Source organism: Leptodactylus fuscus, chromosome 4 (assembly GCF_031893055.1).
Source record: "Leptodactylus fuscus isolate aLepFus1 chromosome 4, aLepFus1.hap2, whole genome shotgun sequence".
In the NCBI taxonomy this organism is placed as follows: Eukaryota; Metazoa; Chordata; class Amphibia; order Anura; family Leptodactylidae; genus Leptodactylus; species Leptodactylus fuscus.
The window spans coordinates 167,134,725-167,157,300 of NC_134268.1; the positions used below are offsets into that span (position 1 = coordinate 167,134,725).

The following is a 22,576-nucleotide window of genomic DNA, read 5'->3' on the forward strand; positions in this document are numbered from 1 at the left end:
ACATTATATTATATATTATATTTGATATATATATATATATATATATATATATATATATATATATATATATATGTGTTATATTCGCCTGTTCTACTTATTTATGAAAATTTGTTTTATAATTGGTGTTATACTTTAAGCTCTGTAATACTCTCAATTTCATTGCTCTTCTTCAAGTCTCACAACCCCTTCTGCACCGAGGCATCCACCTAGTTTGCATGCACACTTAACTCCACAGACCACTGTGGCCCTGTGGTTGAAAAAGAAAATTGGTTGGCTTCACCTAGAGATCTCCATATAATTATATATACATGTAATTCACAACCAATAGGACATAATGGATGCATTTTCTCGTACCCTCCAAGGTTACTGCAGCTCTCCCTCATTCACCATGTCAATCTTAATTAAATTCAAGTCAATGATCATCCGTTGCGGTAACATGTAAAGCCCATTAAAGGGGTTGTACAGGAATTGGCTTAAATATAAAAACAAAAAAGTCAGTGTACCTACTCTGATACATATCTACATTCTATTAGTAAGATGCAGGATCTTGTTTGGCCCTAGACGTAAGATTGTAAAAAAAGTAAATGTCCATCATTGCTATACTCTATACAAAAATCATCTGAAAGGAGCTCTGGCATCGTACTTAGAGGATGCAAGTATGTATCAGGGCAGGTAGTATAACATTTTTTCCAGACACCAGGTCATAAGTATATGTGGGGGGAACTGACAGCCAAACCCCACACAGATCAGCTGTTTCATCAGCCTCTAGACACCTAAAGCTGAGCAGCCACTGACGTGTGCTCCCCTTCCACTGCACCAACTTCCAGCACCTGGAAACTGTGGCAACAACTGATCTGCACAGAGACTGGGAGTTGGACCTCCACAGATCACATATTCATATATCCACATAGGTCATCAGTATGAAAACTCCATTTGGGTCTGGAAAACCCATTCAAACTGTGTTACATCTGTAAATTAAAGAAGGACCCTTAAAATAGTTTGCTCCCTACATTTCATAATATATATTTGATTCTGCATTCTATGAATATCAGCTTCCCTCCTGAGCACCATAGCCCCACGTGACCTATGTGAATGGAAGAGTATCTCCATGAACAGAGTATCAGGGCTCTCAATGTATTCCAATAGGAGTCTGATTAAGACTCTCCTAAGAATTGAGAGTCCTGACCTTTGATTCACTGGAATATACTGAGCAGATGTACCATTGTGTTTACAATTAGACATTAGTGTAAAGTGTGCCAATATGTGGAGCGGTTTGGCACCTTTCAGTGTATCTTGATGTATCTCAGCAAATCTTGAGTCATTTTGGCACATTTAATTTGAGATAACATTTCTACTAGCTAGACAGATGGAAGTGGCTTTCTAGGAAAGGGGACATGACTTCAATGCAAAAAATGTGACTTGAAGTAGGCCAAAAAACTAAATTGTGACTCAAAGTAAGCCAACTAAAAAGTGGTATAAACTTAGACGAAACAGTGTGAAGATACACAAGATGTATCATCCAGCATCAGTCACTGTGAGAAATCTGGCACATTAATGGATTGCCTAAATTTACGCTGTCTACTTGTTAGTAAATCTAGTCTACTGTGTGAATTGGCAATTCAGGGAGGAGGTCGTGCAGGGCAATGGTGCTTTGGATTGATCGATTTTAATCTAAACATTAGGTTTCCATAATATACTGAGAAGTTAGAGACAAAAAAAGAATATTCCATATTAGCTGTCCTTAAAAGGTTAACACTAGGAATTGTAGAGCAGGTAATGGAGAACACATCTGTATTATTCACATCATTCTCACTCTAAATAAATCTGTATCTGCTAATAGACGGCAAAGTTTCCATTATAGAAATCAGACACAGAATGCCAGCTAAGGACACATGCAGCTGATCCTTTTCCTACACTAGGTGGCGCACTGGAATTGGAGAGAGCTCAAATACCAACGCTAGGATTTAGTGAAATTTAGACTCATGAGAAAGCTGCACAATACATTTACTTTGACAGAAACTTGACAATTCTGTCAACTGATCCAGCAAACATAGGTGTATATATAAAATATAAATCAATGTTTAGAGAGATTAGATAGTATAAAATACTTAGGGATTATCTCTATTCTCTAAGCACATCAAGCTATATACTGTTTGTATATAGGATACAAAGTATGTCATCATGCAATATCATACAATATTCTTCAGGGTCGGTTACATAGACAAAAGGGCAAGATTTATGGGCCCCATCTTCAGTGATTCACATCATACAACAAATACATGTTGTACATACAACCAACATACACAGCAAACATGTCACCCAAGAGCAGTATACACAGTATACAACCATAGGATCACACGTCAGGCAAGCACAGCTTTATACAAGCACAATGCACACAACACACAAGCACATTATGACATGAGACACACATATGTAGCACACACAGGTACATGACAAACATTGTGGAATGTATTAAATGTCACAAGTAGAGATGAGCGAACACTAAAATGTTCGAGGTTCGAAATTCGATTCGAACAGCCGCTCACTGTTCGAGTGTTCGAACGGGTTTCGAACCCCATTATAGTCTATGGGGAACATATACTCGTTAAGGGGGAAACCCAAATCCGTGTCTGGAGGATCACCAAGTCCACTATGACACCCCAGGAAATGATACCAACACCCTGGAATGACGCTGGGACAGCAGGGGAAGCATGTCTGGGGGCATAAAAGTCACTTTATTTCATGGAAATCCCTGTCAGCTTGCGATTTTCGCAAGCTAACTTTTCCCCATAGGAATGCATTGGACAGCGCTGATTGGCCAGAGTACGGAATTCGACCAATCAGCGCTGGCTCTGCTGGAGGAGGCGGAGTCTAAGATCGCTCCACACCAGTCTCCATTCAGGTCCGACCTTAGACTCCGCCTCCTCCGGCAGAGCCAGCGCTGATTGGCCGAAGGCTGGCCAATGCATTCCTATGGGTATGCACAGACTTAGCAGTGCTGAGCCAGTTCTGCTCAACTACACCGTGTGCCGGTCAGCCCATCTGATATAGCAGAGCCCTTATGCACACTCGGCTCTGCTACATCTGATGTAGCAGAGCCGAGGGTGCACTGGAACCCCTGTGCAAACTCAGCTCACGCTAATAGAATGCATTGGCCAGCGCTGATTGGCCAATGCATTCTATTAGCCCGATGAAGTAGAGCTGAATGTGTGTGCTTAGCTCAACTACTCCACCGGCGTAGTTGAGCTAAGCACACACATTCAGCTCTACTTCATCGGGCTAATAGAATGCATTGGCCAGCGCTGATTGGCCAGAGTACAGAATTCGACCAATCAGCGCTGGCTCTGCTGGAGGAGGCGGAGTCTAAGATTGCTCCACACCAGTCTCCATTCAGGTCCGACCTTAGACTCCGCCTCCTCCGGCAGAGCCAGCGCTGATTGGCCGAAGGCTGGCCAATGCATTCCTATGGGAATGCAGAGACTTAGCAGTGCTGAGCCAGTTCTGCTCAACTACACCGTGTGCTGGTCAGCCCATCAGATGTAGCAGAGCCGAGGGTGCACTAAAACCCTTATGCACACTCGGCTCTGTTACATCAGATGTAGCAGAGCCGAGTGTGCATAAGGGTTCTAGTGCACCCTCGGCTCTGCTACATCTGATGGGCTGACAGGCACATGGTGTAGTTGAGCAGAACTGGCTCAGCACTGCTAAGTCTCTGCATTCCCATAGGAATGCATTGGCCAGCCTTATTTTTAATAACATTCCTACCTAAATAAAGGTTATCCCTAGCTATCCCTGCCTGTACAGCTATCCCTGTCTCTTAGTCACAAAGTTCACATTCTCATATGACCCGGATTTGAAATCCACTATTCGTCTAAAATGGAGGTCACCTGATTTCGGCAGCCAATGACTTTTTCCGATTTTTTTCGATGCCTCCGGTGTCGTAGTTCCTGTCCCACCTCCCCTGTGCTGTTATTGGTGCAAAAAAAGCGCCAGGGAAGGTGGGAGGGGAATCAAATTTTTTTGGAGTTTGCCACGTGATGTTCGATTCGAATCGAACACATCGAACAGCCTGATATCCGATCGAACATGTGTTCGATAGAACACTGTTCGCTCATCTCTAGTCACAAGACAACACAATTTGTCATTAACCCAATTCAATGCAATATTACACCATGCTAACAAAAGTCTCGATAGGCTATAATTCACACTGTCTCCCGCCTTTCCCCAGACACAGACACAAATACTATAGTTACTGTAGCACATCTCGTGGTGTTAGCAGACCATACTGCTTTTAGCAAAGGTGCTTACAGGGGGCTTTCAAGGTGTTGAATATTGATGATCTATCCTTAGGATTGTACATCAATGTCTGACTGTTTGGGATCAAACAATTGCGAACCGCACAAATCAGTGGCTAAAAGCTGCAAGGCTGCTAATTTGAGCGCTGCTTTCCCTTCACAGGCCAGTAACGTCACATTTATGTGTGACATGACCTGTTTGCAATGCAATTCAATTTAAGTGAATGGGTTTGTGCTGCGATGCCAAGTACAGCCCCTAAATAACGTAAATAACCCTATATAACCCTGCTCTTGGTATTCAGTGAAGAGGCCGCAGCTCTTATACGAACACTGCACAGCTGATCTGTAGGGGTTCCATCAATCTGATAGTGGTGACCTATCCTAAGGACATCTATATGTTTCCCCCTATTCTGAGCTGCTTTCGTTTTCCCTGTGCCTGCATATGACAAAAAGGGAAAAATAGTGTCTCTCTTTCGCTGACTGTGAGATGGTTGTTTACTGTTTTTTCTCGATGAAAAAAAATCATTGGTGACCACAATGTTCATCTAAATGGCACGTAAGGTAGAGCGAAAGCGGAGTTTGTGTGATAATGGACCCACACTCACTGGGTATGTTACATGAGGGGAGATGGATATTGAGGTTATTTAAAGCCACACTTATATTCTCAAGTTTAGAGTACACATTAGAGATGGGCGAACGTCATAAAATATGTTTCAATAAATATTCATGAGGTTCAACCCTCTGGTTCATTTCGGCCAAACTTGTCAGGCACAAACTGGAAATGCTATTATTATACACTGAATTTCTCTTCAGACCCCAGTGTATAATACACGTAGGCCCAAGGGAGGTGAGGAAACATAATAATTATATTATTTTTAGAAGAGGCCTGGCCTCTTCTAGCCTGCCTTGCATCACATGCCCTTGTTTCATCACTGAGGCCTGGTATGATGTTGGGTGCGCCATAGTTATAATACTGTGACCCAGAGTCATGACTCTAGCGCCCTACGTGACCTCTGAGGTGCAATCACAGGCCTCAGCGGTGATCAACAACATGATGCCAGCCAGAGACAGGATGAGGTTGGAATTGGTTGCAAGAATTTTATCACCTCAATATGGAAAAAAACAGTGAAAACACAGATACAAAAAGAAACCGCAGTAGGACCATAAATATCCCACTGTATGGATATACGTAAATCAGTTATATGCGCATATTAAATAGTACTCCATACATATGGTACAATTTACCACAGGAATAAATAGTGAACATATATCTGAGTGAGGGAATATATACAACAGCAGAGATAAAACACGGAGTAACGCGAGGCGTTTTTTGTGCTTATTTTGTGCTTATTTCTATAGTAAAATACGCCTGTATTTTTACGTCTGTAATTTTACGTCCGTAAAATAATGGACGTAAAAATACAGGCGCCGGTGTTACGAGCGCTCCCATTGAAGTGAATGGGAAGTGTTCGGGAGCCGCTTGCGTGTACGGCTGTGAATGAGCATTTTTACAAGCCCGGCGTAACTCTGTGTGCATGTAGCCTAAGTTGACTGTCTGTGGACAACCTGCATCTTCTGGTAAGGAACTGCTCCGTCTGACACGTACATCACTGCTCATAAGGCGTCAAGTTACAATTGCATCATCTGCATTTAAAGAGGACCTACAAAGCTTACTTCAGTGAACTTTCCTCTTATGTGCCCTCGGGCTGGAGATGTCGGTGATGTTAGTTTCACCCACCGTCAGAAGGGTGTTCCAGACAATCACCTGTAAATCTATAGGGAGGCTAAAACCCTAAATGATACCCAAAAGGGAAATAAAAAATATTTTCTGATTCTAAGCAGCAGTCTGGACTAGAATAATATTCAGATAAGCTTTTCTGAGCTTTTTCTTTTGAAGTCATTAATGGTTACTGCTGTGACAAGGTTTGAGGCGTCCATATTTCAGCTTCACAGCATTTACAGTAAAGAAACTTGCTGGTTCCGGAGATCAAACCTTCCTTTTTTTTCTAGTCATATGAAGTCTTTCATTGTCTTTTGAGGAGATGCTAAATGGAACCGCTTTTCATCATCTTCTTGTAGAGGTCATGTACAATTTATACAATACTTATATTTAACTTAATTGTGTGCCCTCTTATATGTCTCTTCAAGACTAAATACAGGACATTTAAAGGGTTAATCCATATTCTTGAGATAGGGCTTAACTTCTGATCGGTGGGGTCCGACTTCTAGGACCTCCACCATTTAACAATAACTTACATGTACACACTATTAATTTCAATGGGAATTGCCAGATATAGCTAAATACAGTGCTCCGCTATCTGTGGCAGTTTGCATTGGAATGAATGGAGCTATAGCACTCATTTACGACCTGCAGCTTCATTCCAACTTGGCTGCAAAATACCAGTTCTCTTGACTGGTGGTAAGATAGCCATGGATCAGCAAGGTGTGACTGTAATATCCCATTAAATATTTCAGTATTTCCCTATAATTGAAGTTCTCCATGCCTCTTATTAGTTTTGCTAATCTTCTTTATACTCCACTTATCTAAGTTTGTGCTAAGGCTTTGTAAAGTGTTAAGATTCTGGCTGTGTCTTAGGCCTAGTTCATATCTACGTCGGTATTCCGCTTGGGGACCCCCCCCCCGAATGGAATATCAAATGCATTGATAAGCAGTGAGCAATGAAAGCCCATGGACCCCATAGATTATAATGGGGTCAGTGTGTTTTCTGCACGCTGTTTGCGCGAGTTATGCGAATAGGAAAGTATTTCTTGAAGTATTTTTCTCTCCATATGACCCGTGCGGAAACCGCACAGAAAACACATGGACCGCATTATAGTCTATGGGGTCCGTGTACTTTCATAAGCTCTCGCTTGTCAATGCATTTGGTATTCCATTAGGGGGTCTCCAAGCGGACTTCCTGAACGGAATACCGAACGCAGGTGTGAACCAGGCCCTACAAGTTTATGCCTGTTCCACATGACAATATATAGACAACTTGTGAAAAGTACACCTCTAAAAAAGAAGAATAAAAAAAATAAGGGCACATATTTAGCCCCTAGAAAACTGGATATTTTAAGAATGTGTTATTTCCCCAAAAAAGGAAAAGGATTTTCAGATGGATAGAAAACCCTTCAAAATGCTTGTACCTATTACTTATACTAATACAAGGTTGTGCAGCTTTTGTGTGAATCCATTTAGTGCTCATACTACTATATATGATCTATTGTTTTGCTTTAACCCCCTACGACGCTTTGCATGTGTGATCTCATCAGCTAAAAATCTATAGTTGCCAGGCTGAAAGCATTTATAGTCAATACATGCCAAATAGCTTCATGTGTGCCTTGACATTTGTATGTTATGTCTGATGGGGATGGAAATTGTTTCTAACTGGATGCTAAATGAATGCTCGTGTGCTGAGCAGTGCAATAATCCCTTCATGTCTGGAGATGGCAAATGCATCAGTCCTGCACACAGGCATATAAAACAAAAAATAAGTGCTGCCCGTCTTCTTAGAAACATAAATGGAAATTTGTGTCTGAATTATAGATGTGCCCGGCGCAGACCCACTAATCATTGCAAATTGCCTGTAGTTGGTCAGGGAGGGAAAGCTGGCACCATTCGTTACAACATTGACTGGCCTCTCTTACTGGATCTGTGGCAATGTGGGAAAAGACGTCTCCCAAATGATCTTCTCATATCATTACTTCTGAAATTAATGACTGAAATGGAGTTGGGTTTCTCATTAATAAAAGACGAAAACTGAAAGTCTTTCCAGCTCGCGCATTGTGCATAGGTATTACAGCACTTGGAATTAAACACAAGATAAAACTGTACTGGAAGGATAATTGAGTATATAGGAGATCGTACACAGATACAGAAAGCACCAAAATAACCTTCAGACCTGCAAAGCCCCCACTTTTAGCTATCGGTAGGTATTGGCTATTTGATGCACACTAATAACATATATTGTATTTGTTAATATATAAAATCTTACAGAAAAAATAGGATTTCTCAGATATAATTTTGCTCCCTCTGTTACGACACGCTATTGACTAATATACACTTTCATTCTAATACGTATCTACAGAAGATGTGACAATCTTATCATAACTAATATTGGTGGCAGGTTTAAAGGAACTCTCCCACTATACACAATTCTCCCCTATAAATAGGACACTACATGTAAGATCAGTGTGGGTCTTATAGCAGGGAAACCCAGTGATCATCAGAATGGGGCCCGCTAGTTTGGGACAATTATCTCCAGTAGTGCTATAGAAGTAAATGGAGCCATGTCCAGGCATGTGTGCTATCACTCATGTACATGGGGTACTCAAATACATTTGTGGGACCCCATTTTCATGAAAGGTGAACCCCTAGTTATCAGATATTTACTCCCAATCCTGTGGCTAAAGGTTAAATATCACTGGAAAAACGGGAAACCCCCTTTGAGGATAACATACCCATACTTTTCATATTCAACACTATTTATAAGCAAGCAAATCAGATAACTATCTAGTAAAATTTTTGTGACCGCTGCTTCCACAGGATATCATATCAATATCTGATAGGTAGAAGTCTCACCTGACCTAAAAAATATAAAGGACCTGGTGGGCTGTATGAATAGGACAAAGTCCCTGATATTGACACCAAGTAAATACTGGACATTATACATATACATATTATGTATATATACAAACTTAAAGTTTAACATGACTTTTAATGCATTAAGTAGTTAATTGCTTTAACTCAATTTTTTACTATTCCACATTGCTTTATATGACAGCTATATGGTGAGGCCAAAAAAGCCATAGTCTGAAATTGACCATATATATTGTGAGGTGAGGTGAAAGGCAAAGTGCTGGAGTCCTGCTATATCAGCCCCAGATTCCTGACTTAGTGTGGTGCAGTGCGAGTCTGGAATAGGCCTCAGCCCCAGGTGTGGGTCATAGGTTTGTTACTGGGCCATAAAAGCCTGCTGAGCCTGTACTTCAGGGAAGATCCTGGGAGGAGAGGAAGAGCATCTCTGAACGCACAGTACGTCGAACTTTGAGGCAGATGGGCTACAGCAGCAGAAGACTACACCGGGTGCCACTCCTTTCAGCTAAGAACAGGAAACTGAGGCTACAATTTGCACAAGCTCATCGAAATTGGACAATTGAAGATTGGAAAAACGTTGCCTGGTCTGATGAGTCTCGATTTCTGCTGCGACATTCGGATGGTAGGGTCAGAATTTGGCGTCAACAACATGAAAGCATGGATCCATCCTGCCTTGTATCAACGGTTCAGGCTGGTGGTGGTGGTGTCATGGTGTGGGGAATATTTTCTTGGCACTCTTTGGGCCCCTTGGTACCAATTGAGCATCGTTGCAATGCCAAAGCCTACCTGAGTATTGTTGCTGACCATGTCCATCCCTTTATGACCACAATGTACCCAACATCTGATGGCTACTTTCAGCAGGATAATGCGCCATGTCATAAAGCTGGAATCATCTCAGACTGGTTTCTTGAACATGACAATGAGTTCACTGTACTCCAATGGCCTCCACAGTCACCAGATCTCAATCCAATAGAGCATCTTTGGGATGTGGTGGAACGGGAGATTCGCATCATGGATATGCAGCCGACAAATCTGCGGCAACTGTGTGATGCCATCATGTCAATATGGACCAAAATCTCTGAGGAATGCTTCCAGCACCTTGTTGAATCTATGCCATGAAGAATTGAGGCAGTTCTGAAGGAAAAAGGGGGTCCAACCCGTTACTACCATGGTGTACCTAATAAAGTGGCCGGTGAGTATATATATATATATATATATATATATATATATATATACTGAAATGCAGCTTGCCGTGATCTGTGATTTTACTTTTGGACAACACGAGATAAGATAAGGGATGGAGCAGATGATACAACATGTGCCCCCACATAGATCACACTCCCCAAATATATGCCCTGATGACTCCTTCACAATAACTACTAAAACGATTCCTGAAATACTTCTTGCTTGAATGAGAGCATATTTTTACACTTGTTGGTTTTTCAATCCTTAGATATCAGTATTGAAGTGTCATCTAATCCTGAAAGTCCTCTAACGGGAGTCTCATCCTTCCAGATGTACAGTAAAAAAAATAGCCGTGACATTTACAATGCATGCTATTGGTATGCTAATTTATTTACCCAGTTTACACACATTTTGTTTTACATCCTAACACATTTATAGCTGGAGATTTACAGCCATCCAGGGACTGCTTAAAATATATAATAGCTGTGCAACTGGCACTATAATTTTTGTGCCACCCTACATTTAAGCTAAATTATGCCACTTGCTTTCACAGTGAAGAGATCCTTACTTGAACTTTTTACCTCTTCCTTTGAATACTGATTGAATTTTAAAAGGAATTTTGGCTGAAACTTTATTCTACCCATTTGCTAATATGCCCAGAATCCTACTACAGATGGAACAGTTTAGATTCTTAAGGAAACTAATTCAGAAAGCTAAACAGTTGTAAATAAGTGACTAGTATTACATATACACATACACATTGTAATATTCTACAGAGAATAAATGTGCTTAATGAGGATCCCCATAACCAAAAAAGTAATACATACATGATAATAAATAAGCAACTACATTTTATTAACTTCTTAAAGACTGTACCTCTTTCTGCTGGTGGCATTTTTCAATTTTTGTTTTTTACTTTCTCGCCTTTCAAACCTTTTATACCTTTTTATTTTTCCATTCACAGGGCTTAAAATGTTGCAAAAATAAAAAGTTTTTTTTCTTAAAGTCGTCATATTCTGACACCCGTCACTTATTCATATTTCTGTATATGGGAATGCATAGAGCCAGGTGTATTTTTTAGTCATACCATTTTTGTGACTGTCTATTGGTTTTATCACTTTTTATTCAGATTTTAAGGCAAAAAAGCAGCAGTTCGGCACTATTGATTTTTTTTTTTACTCCACGACCATAAGGGATAAATGTTTTTACAAGTTTGTAGACCGGGCATTTTTGGACACAGGGATGCCTAACGTTTATGTGTTTCACAGTAATTTTTCAGTATTAGAAGTATTCTAGGGTGAATAGGACTTTTAGTTTTTATTGGTGTTTATATTTTTTTGTATTTATTTTTACTATTTTATTAGCCCCCCTAGGGGGCTTGAACCTGCAATTGCTTGATTGCAAGTCCCACATATTGTATTGCAGTCTACGGGAGATTTTCTATATCACTATTAAGGTTGGTCGTAAGACTCTCAGAGGCAGCAGATTTTGAGGCAGAATCCGCCGCTGCCAAAAATTGCTCCTAATGACTTCTAATCCGGAGCGGAATGCCACGACGGGATGCCTGGCATCTGGGATGGAATGTTCACACGTGGAGTTCATGTATCTCCGTGTGAACTAGCCTTAAAGGATTTATTCATCTTTCCAATATTGATGGTCTGTCCTTAGGATAAGCCATCAATATTACATCTGCGATGATACAACAGCCAGGACACCTGCAGATCAGTCTTTTCCAGGACCGAGCAGCTACAGGTAATAGTAACACTTCTTAGAAGCCATGCTGTTCACTTGCCATACAAGGTGTAGCAGTACATTTAGGTAGTGCACATGGTATAGTGGGTGAGCAGCATGGCTCCTGACATGTTATTACCTTTAGTCGTTGTGTCTTGGTACCGCTGATCTGCAGGGTCCTGGTGGTGGGCCCCTAGAAAAATTCCACTGGTGGGTCCTAGACCCCCCAGTCCGACCCTTGTTGTGCGGAAATGTGGAGACAACTATGCTTTTCAATAGAACGGTATACAGTACAATTGGAATTCAGTACTACACAGTATACATTTTTTTGGATGGGGATACAATCGGATTCAAATAGTTCTTCCAAACATAATCGCCGACAGCAGTGTGAATTTAGCCTTATACAGCTTCATTCAGATCCCCTCATGCGAAGTAACTAGTTTTGACAGGTAAGAATCAAGCTGAAGTACAGTAGCGAGATAAAAGAGATTCCACATGGTTTTGCCATCTCTTATTGACATGAAAAATATAGATGTTATAAATACATACCTCTCCATCTCTAGGCCACGGCCTCCCATTTTGAGTATATTTGCTCTGATTTTGCCTCTTCTTTTGTCCTCCATCAGCAAATTTACACAGTAAAGGCTCTGGTGGAGCTGAAATGACAAAACACCAGGATATATCGTTAAAATCCTCTACAAGACGTGCTCCTGCCAGCAGCTCTCTATGTTCTCCATGGAACAAATCTTTTAAAGCCAGATCCTTCCTAGTTAAGATGTTTTACCTTTTCCTAGCTTGAAGTCCTAGCAGTCATTTTTAAGTAACGTTAGAAAGAGCAAAATAATATACACACACCAATACACCTACATTGACAAAAACTACACAAAAATACCAAATAGGTTAATAGACATCAAAGATGTTCTTCCTCTCCAATATTTCTATTTTTGCCTTTCCCCATTGATATACACAATCAGGAACTTAATACCAGCGGCATTCCTATTCCTACAACACACTCCCACAGTGGATCCAATACGTGCATATTAATGTGGCTTAATAGAGATGAGCGAACAGTGTTCTATCGAACACATGTTCGATCGGATATCAGGGTGTTCGCCATGTTCGAATCGAATCGAACACCACGTGGTAAAGTGCGCCAAAATTCGATTCCCCTCCCACCTTCCCTGGCGCCTTTTTTGCACCAATAACAGCGCAGGGGAGGTGGGACAGGAACTACGACACTGGGGGCATTGAAAAAAATTGGAAAAAGTCATTGGCTGCCGAAATCAGGTGACCTCCATTTTAGACGAATAGTGGATTTCAAATCCGGGTCATATGAGAATGTGAACTTTGTGACTATGAGACAGGGATAGCTGTACAGGCAGGGATAGCTAGGGATAACCTTTATTTAGGGGGGAATGTTATTAAAAATAACTTTTTGGGGCTCTATCGGGTGTGTAATTGTGATTTTTGTGAGATAAACTTTTTCCCATAGGGATGCATTGGCCAGCGCTGATTGGCCGAATTCCGTACTCTGGCCAATCAGTGCTGGCCAATGCATTCTATTAGCTTGATGAAGCAGAGTGTGCACAAGGGTTCAAGCGCACCCTCGGCTCTGATGTAGCAGAGCCGAGGCTGCACAAGGGTTCAAGCGCACCCTCGGCTCTGATGTAGGAGAGCCGAGGGTGCACTTGAACCCTTGTGCACCCTCAGCTCTGCTACATCAGAGCCGAGGGTGCGCTTGAACCCTTGTGCACACTCTGCTTCATCAAGCTAATAGAATGCATTGGCCAGCGCTGATTGGCCAATGTATTCTATTAGCCTGATGAAGTAGAGCTGAATGTGTGTGCTAAGCACACACATTCAGCTCTACTTCATCGGGCTAATAGAATGCATTGGCCAGCGCTGATTGGCCAGAGTACGGAACTCGACCAATCAGCGCTGGCTCTGCTGGAGGAGGCGGAGTCTAAGATCGCTCCACACCAGTCTCCATTCAGGTCCGACCTTAGACTCCGCCTCCTCCGGCAGAGCCAGCGCTGATTGGCCGAAGGCTGGCCAATGCATTCCTATGCGAATGCAGAGACTTAGCAGTGCTGAGTCAGTTTTGCTCAACTACACATCTGATGCACACTCGGCACTGCTACATCAGATGTAGCAATCTGATGTAGCAGAGCCGAGGGTGCACTAGAACCCCTGTGCAAACTCAGTTCACGCTAATAGAATGCATTGGCCAGCGCTGATTGGCCAATGCATTCTATTAGCCCGATGAAGTAGAGCTGAATGTGTGTGCTAAGCACACACATTCAGCACTGCTTCATCACGCCAATACAATGCATTAGCCAGTGCTGATTGGCCAGAGTACGGAATTCGGCCAATCAGCGCTGGCTCTGCTGGAGGAGGCGGAGTCTAAGGTCGGACCTGAATGGAGACTGGTGTGGAGCGATCTTAGACTCCGCCTCCTCCAGCAGAGCCAGCGCTGATTGGTCGAGTTCCGTACTCTGGCCAATCAGCGCTGGCCAATGCATTCTATTAGCCCGATGAAGTAGAGCTGAATGTGTGTGCTTAGCACACACATTCAGCTCTACTTCATCAGGCTAATAGAATACATTGGCCAATCAGCGCTGGCCAATGCATTCTATTAGCTTGATGAAGCAGAGTGTGCACAAGGGTTCAAGCGCACCCTCGGCTCTGATGTAGCAGAGCCGAGGCTGCACAAGGGTTCAAGTGCACCCTCGGCTCTCCTACATCAGAGCCGAGGGTGCGCTTGAACCCTTGTGCAGCCTCGGCTCTGCTACATCAGAGCCGAGGGTGCGCTTGAACCCTTGTGCACACTCTGCTTCATCAAGCTAATAGAATGCATTGGCCAGCACTGATTGGCCAGAGTACGGAATTCGGCCAATCAGCGCTGGCCAATGCATTCTATTAGCCCGATGAAGTAGAGCTGAATGTGTGTGCTAAGCACACACATTCAGCACTGCTTCATCACGCCAATACAATGCATTAGCCAGTGCTGATTGGCCAGAGTACGGAATTCGGCCAATCAGCGCTGGCTCTGCTGGAGGAGGCGGAGTCTAAGATCGCTCCACACCAGTCTCCATTCAGGTCCGACCTTAGACTCCGCCTCCTCCAGCAGAGCCAGCGCTGATTGGCCGAATTCCGTACTCTGGCCAATCAGCACTGGCTAATGCATTGTATTGGCTTGATGAAGCAGTGCTGAATGTGTGTGCTTAGCACACACATTCAGCTCTACTTCATCGGGCTAATAGAATGCATTGGCCAATCAGCGCTGGCCAATGCATTCTATTAGCGTGAACTGAGTTTGCACAGGGGTTCTAGTGCACCCTCGGCTCTGCTACATCAGATTGCTACATCTGATGTAGCAGTGCCGAGTGTGCATCAGATGTGTAGTTGAGCAAAACTGACTCAGCACTGCTAAGTCTGCATTCGCATAGGAATGCATTGGCCAGCCTTCGGCCAATCAGCGCTGGCTCTGCCGGAGGAGGCGGAGTCTAAGGTCGGACCTGAATGGAGACTGGTGTGGAGCGATCTTAGACTCCGCCTCCTCCAGCAGAGCCAGCGCTGATTGGCCGAATTCCGTACTCTGGCCAATCAGCACTGGCTAATGCATTGTATTGGCTTGATGAAGCAGTGCTGAATGTGTGTGCTTAGCACACACATTCAGCTCTACTTCATCGGGCTAATAGAATGCATTGGCCAGCGCTGATTGGCCGAATTCCGTACTCTGGCCAATCAGCACTGGCTAATGCATTGTATTGGCTTGATGAAGCAGTGCTGAATGTGTGTGCTTAGCACACACATTCAGCTCTACTTCATCGGGCTAATAGAATGCATTGGCCAATCAGCGCTGGCCAATGCATTCTATTAGCGTGAACTGAGTTTGCACAGGGGTTCTAGTGCACCCTCGGCTCTGCTACATCAGATTGCTACATCTGATGTAGCAGTGCCGAGTGTGCATCAGATGTGTAGTTGAGCAAAACTGACTCAGCACTGCTAAGTCTGCATTCGCATAGGAATGCATTGGCCAGCCTTCGGCCAATCAGCGCTGGCTCTGCCGGAGGAGGCGGAGTCTAAGGTCGGACCTGAATGGAGACTGGTGTGGAGCTATCTTAGACTCCGCCTCCTCCAGCAGAGCCAGCGCTGATTGGTCGAGTTCCGTACTCTGGCCAATCAGCACTGGCCAATGCATTTCTATGGGGAAAAGTTAGCTTGCGAAAATCGCAAACTGACAGGGATTTCCATGAAATAAAGTGACTTTTATGCCCCCAGACATGCTTCCCCTGCTGTCCCAGTGTCATTCCAGGGTGTTGGTATCATTTCCTGGGGTGTCATAGTGGACTTGGTGACCCTCCAGACACGAATTTGGGTTTCCCCCTTAACGAGTTTATGTTCCCCATAGACTATAATGGGGTTCGAAACCCATTCGAACACTCGAACAGTGAGCGGCTGTTCGAATCGAATTTCGAACCTCGAACATTTTAGTGTTCGCTCATCTCTATGGCTTAATCTGTCACATCCAAAAGGCTATAAATCCTGGGGACGATCTGCTGGGGAGTGCACATTTACATCATTGTGACGCCCTGCGTCTCCATGTCACTTCCGCCCTCAGTTCATCTGGTCAGATGTGACATAGTGACATTTTTATGCGGCATGCACTGAGTAGTCTGCCTTGCTCTGGGATAGATGGGTATGTACCTCTATAATGATGTTTTACACTTGTGTGTTTTTCAGTCCCTGATTAGATTCCTATAAAAGGTTCCCTAAAAGTTCAGTGAGACCTGAAGAAGATGCAGCAGAAATGCACGCCAGGAGTGGTGTCAAGGTATACTCCGGTGCATTACCCCTCCATTATATGGGTATGTCTATTGGTTGCACTATGTAGATATTGGTCTAGGTATCTATAATTACTGCTCTAGTTTTCCTTTTTAGTTGCAATATACATTTTACTTCTTTTCTGGAGCTCATACATAACTTTAGTAGTGTTTTTACCTGAGGCTGGGTTCACATCTGCATCTAGTATACATCCACTTTCAAACAGTTTCAAGAGAAAGATGGTATGGTACAAAAAAGATTCCAAACTGATACCCAATCTAGTATTTTTTAGAAGGATTACCCCGTTTCACATCTGTGTTCGGGATTCCATTTGGAGAGTCCACTTGGGAATGGAAACCTATACATATTAAAAAGCGGTGAACTAAGAAACCACACGGACCCTATAGACTATAATGGGGTTTCCACACAAAATATAAGGAAAGAAAAGTTATATATATATATATATATATATATATATATGTGTGTGTGTGTGTGTGTGTATGTGTGTGTGTGTGTGTGTGCGTGCGTGCGCGCGTGTGGTCGCTACAAAAAATAAATGTCACACAAATTATTCTTTAAGGGCTTTTACAAGGGACCAGGAGATTTAAACATCAGCATAGGAATTGGTCCTTCACAGTTAAAGTAGACTATGGCATAAGAGGTAGTAATAGCAGATAATATACTATGTCAGCTTTAAGAAGAGCTACCTACACATCTAACAGTGGCATTGGGGTTGTAATTAATCTAGCAATAAGTGATGTATGGGTGATCACAAAAGGTTGAACTTTACTCAATTCCCTAAGTCACACTTTATGCTCTTATCTACACACAAGATAAATGATGGAAATCTCTAGAATCTCCTCGTTCTCTTGAAGCTATTAAGTACTCAAAGGCAAAAACCTGCAGACATGCAAAAAGAAAAAAAAATGTTTATGTTAATTGCATGGTTTATGGAGTGTTAATATTGCATAAAGATCATCATATTTTAGTAATTAACCCTTTTTCTAGCTCTGGCTTTATCATCAGCACATTTGTCTGTGTGGAGCAAAGTCCTGACATCTAAAATCTATGGCTAAGAGTAAGGGCAGACCTGGTCAATGTACCGTACGTCCTGCGGGCCATATACGGCTCTCTGATTCAGTTTGGCTCGCATAGCTTGACTAAGGAGGCGTGTCTAGGGAGGCATGTCTTAGTGCCGGCAGGGCAGTGCAAGAAGATGGAGACATGTGTGGTGTGTGTCCTAAGGTACTGAGAGGGGAGGGGAATGTGAGATACAGGGTGTAGAGTGTGTGTGTGTCTCTGTGTTTGTGTGTCTTTGTGTCTGTGTGTGTGTGTCTCTGTGTCTGTCTGTGTGTGTCTCTGTCTGTGTGTGTGTGACTCTGTGTGTGTGTGTGTGTGTTTCTGTCTGTCTGTCTGTCTCTGGCAGAGAGATGGATCGGAGCAATCAAATAGGGCAGATGAAGGTGGATATGAAACTGGGGGAGAAATGGAGGGGGGGACATGAAATGGGGGTAGATGAAGGGGACACTTAATCTGGGGGGACATTAAACTGAGGACAACTGGAGGGGGCATTAAACCATGGAGGTAGCTGGAGGGAGACCTGTCTGCCTCTAGTTGCCCCTAGTTTAATGTCACCCTCCAGCTACCCCTACGGTTTAATGTCTGCTTGCAGCTTCTCGAGTTTAATGTCCCCCTCTAGTTGCCCCCAGTTTAATGTCCCTTTTTATCTGCCTTTAATTTATTGTTCCCCTCCAACTACCCCTACTGTTAATGTCCCCCTCCTGCTGCTCCAGTTTCATGTCCCCTCTAGTTTCCACCAGTTTAAACTGGGGCACCAGGAGAGGGACTTAATACTATGGGGCGGTTGGAAGAGAACATTATAATGTGGGGACATATAATGTACGGGTGACTGTAGGAGGATTATACTTTGTGGGGGCACAGGGAAAGATGATTGGAAATGGGAGGAGTCAACAAAGAAGTGGGTGGATCTAAATTTGTCGGGGTGCGCATAGCCTTCTAGAATAGTTTCAATTTCTTATGCGGCCCCATGGGAAAAATTAATTGCCCACCCCTGGGTAAGGGGGTCGCTCGGTGCCATGTTATTCAACAAGTTGGTAGATTTTTGCTAGACAAAACATTTGTGAAGTTAACACATAAGGATATGCTAATTATCATATTGTGTCTCTATTTAGTCATCCTGTGTATAGTGGGGGGGGGGGGTGAACTGCTTAAATGGTTTCAAGAGCAATTAAATTAGTTACTTAAACTGGAGATTAGTTAAGTGTGAACATATCCATATAATAGCATTTAAGGACATCCCGTTTGTATCACAAAGTGATTTCCTATGTGTTTCCATGTGTTCCACTATGGCAGTTTCATGAAAAAGTGGAACTTTAGCTAAATTTGATTTCAATTTTGTAAGGATTCAAGATGCAACTGATATATAATTTGTTAAAGATGGCATTTCATAGCATCATATACTAGTTTGTACCATTAGATTTTTTGGTTGCTGTTGCCATATTACAGACCATTTATCCATGTTTGGGAAGGTTTTATTACTACACTTCAGTTTAGAAAGACGTCTCCTAGTGGACCCTATGAATTCCATTTATGCCCCTTGTAAGTGAAACTTTATTTCTCCAACTTGACTTGTCTGTAATATTTTAATTGTATCTGTGATGGTGCTCTAGATATTCGTTATTTTGTAGCACAGTCACAAAGAAGTCAAAAGTCAGTCAGAACAAAAAATCGAAATCAGAAAAATTATTTAGGAATATAATATAATAGGTAAATTTAAATCATAGCAATAATGGCAGAGAGACGAACAAAAGTGATAGTTTAAATTGGTAGAGATGAGCTAAGAATTCATGACTTGCATTGTAATGGTTATAGATTGTGTCCTTCATGTCATGTTTGAGGGCCATGATTAATGAAGGTACTATATAGCTGATGTATATGAAACTGTGAAGGCCAAGTTAGCATTTTTAGCCATATGGTTAGGAGACTGCTACTGTATATATGTTCCATAAGTATTTGATGCACTAGGCAATGCTTATATTCAACATTTTTCTTATTGTATTATCATACATTACATAAAGATGTACAGAACTCAACTTATCATCTGACTTTTTGGGATTCCATCATTTGTGCAAACTTTAAAGCAAGATGCATTTCTTGACAAAATAACCTACATGAAAATGGGGCTTCAAAGATGAATAACAGGGGCATATTTGGAAACTGTAGAATCACCTTTACAAGGTAGTGTTATTAGGTTTATAACCAATTTATTGCTGACAGACTCCCTTTGAAGGTTTTGACTACTAGATGCTCTGGTGACAGCCCACAAATAGCAAGTTGATTCAACCTCGTATAGAGAGGCAGTACTATATTTCCTTTTCAATAAATTATCAAGGGTATAGAAGATAAATAGTGAAGTTACCTAACATTCAGGGCTAGTAATAGACTGAAATATACATAAGATAAGATAATCCTTTAATAGTCCCACAATGGAGAAATTTCAGTGATACAGTTTCATAGATGGTACAGTAGTATATAACAAGAGAGAAACACATACAAGCTCATGGCAGATAGAGAAATCCTAGGAATCATAGCAACTAAAAAGAAAGAAACACAGACACACTGCAGGATCATTTAGTTCTCTGTGCGAAGTGATGTTGATCACACAGCCCGAACGTGGTTGGAGGACATTAGGAGGGGGGTCACAGCATGTAGATATAACAGGCAGAAATGTTTTTGCAGAGGTGGGGACATAGGCAGCAATCATGATAACATGTGGTAGTTCCTTTGGTAGGTAGTGAGATCTCATGCTCACATATGTGCCCATAGTTAATTGTTTTTCAATTTAGATAACAACTCTAATTTCTCTTGAAGCCAATAGAAGACAATATCATAACATACAAATAAATACCTTAAGAGGCTGTAATAAAACCTCCTGCCCACTTTATGGCTGCATATAGACTCAAATAGCAAAAGTTAAGCTGTTTGCGTTTAACTCATGATACACATATCTGGACTTATACAACCTAGAGGACATGTGTTATACAATATCAATTACATAGCACATCCAAATGAGTAAAATATCACTCCAACACTGCTCCAATATTGACATTTCATGCATACTTTACCATCTTTGTTCTTCCTGTGCCAACACCATGATAATATTGCTACACCCCAAGGAAAACTCTTGGAGCAACAAGGGACTGGTAAGTAGTGTATTATTCCTTTACTTCACACCATTAAAAGCTGCTTTTCAAATATTTTTTTCAGGAAACTCATTTGAAGATGAATTGATCCAAAATTATACTTACTGGGAATTTATCATTTTGTTACAGTCAGATTCCTTTATCACTATTTTTCACATAGAGTTTTGTTTAAAAATTCTGTTTGATTCTTCTTGTGCGGCCTTCAGTTGCTCTCATACAGTGCAAGCTGTTGTGTCCCCATCTTACAGAAATAGGTCTCATTCAGTGAGTGTTTTATTTCTCTGTTGTTCAAAGTGCGAATAAACACTCAAGTGCTAAAAATTCAGCCAAATCAGGGTTTATAAGCAGTTAGGACCACAGAAATTAAAGTAACAGAACAAATACTTACAGAGCTTCTAGTATATTGTAGCTTGTAGTACATGAGAACAAGTGAAGGCTTCCAAAGAGCAAAAACACAAACCTATTGAAAATATGTTTCCTAACCTATAATAGACATAATACAATACCTAAAAACATGACCTCCAAGGTGTACATAGCCTTATACATGCACAGCCGTGTTGTGTACTTGGCATCAAAGTAGCCGCTGAATATACTACACTGATTTTGAAGCAACTATTTTGCCTGAATCTGTATACTGTTAGACCAAAATCAGGAATAATCCAGACTTTTGTTCCGCTAAAGGAGGTAAACCACTGAAGACAAGTCAGCCTTGCACTGTGTCTTCAGAGACTACTCTGGTTCTTTGATGCCAACATCCAATCTAAATACTTAATATTAAGTGATGGAAATCTGTATAAAGGCAACTCTGGTTTTGCTTTTAGCACTTCAAAACAAATTGCTGTCACCACCTGGGATTTATGGAAATGTGTACCCTACAAAGTAAGATTGCTGCATTTTCAAGACTTGTATCTATCTCTGTCCTTCAATATGTTTTCATATATAACTAACCTGTCATAAGACTGACAACCCTTGGTAAAAAGGATGAGATATGATGCAGTTGTTTGCCATGTTTTACAGATAATGGAACAGATGTCCAGGATGTATAATTAGAATATATGATATTTTTTGCACAAAGGTCATATGTATGATATAAGCTGGCCATGTTCAGAATGATAGTATTAAATGTGATAAGAGATATACATGTTATAATTCTAAATACAAGCAATTAAATAAATAACTATTGACACATATTGCTTGACTGTTCCATTCACATGTGCCATGTTTGCTTCTGTTTATAAACTGTTTAACCCCCTTCTCAAGATCTGCCATCCATGTATACTTCTGCTATACAAGGAGTTTCTGCATTCCACCTTCTATGCATGATGTTATAGTGGCCCCGGCTCAGAAACTGAGCAGATGTCCTTAACAATTGGGTGCCAACTGCAATTTAGATAATCCTAATTATGGATGTTTAATCCCTTAGACGCAGATTCTAAAGGTTATTACCTATTATGGCCCCCTAGTTTCCCCTCTGCCTGGGATATGAGACAAAGTTCTTGTAACAGAGTTTGCAAAATCATATGTTTTTGAACAGGTGGTCATTTCTTGTCCAAGATCAAAAGTCTATTGACGAGGTTTGGACTGATGAAGACTAAAAACATCAAAATAGGACTGTCTCTGGATGGTTGTCTAATGTTATTTATGTTCCCAGGCACCCTTTGGAATACAATATCAACTTATGGGTAGACATCTAACTTGCCCTTTATAGCGGACATTTC

General features: G+C 41.7%; 1 protein-coding gene across 1 annotated transcript in view; it reads right to left on the reverse strand.

Moving 5' to 3' along the window:
* The window catches only part of RBMS3 (RNA binding motif single stranded interacting protein 3), a 508,182-nt gene that overhangs the window by 55,518 nt on the left and 430,088 nt on the right, over positions 1-22,576 (reverse strand). Inside the window, exon 7 of the mRNA XM_075271372.1 lies at positions 12,358-12,464. Coding sequence (XP_075127473.1) covers positions 12,358-12,464 — 107 coding nt within the window. The remainder of the gene's footprint in view (positions 1-12,357; positions 12,465-22,576) is intronic.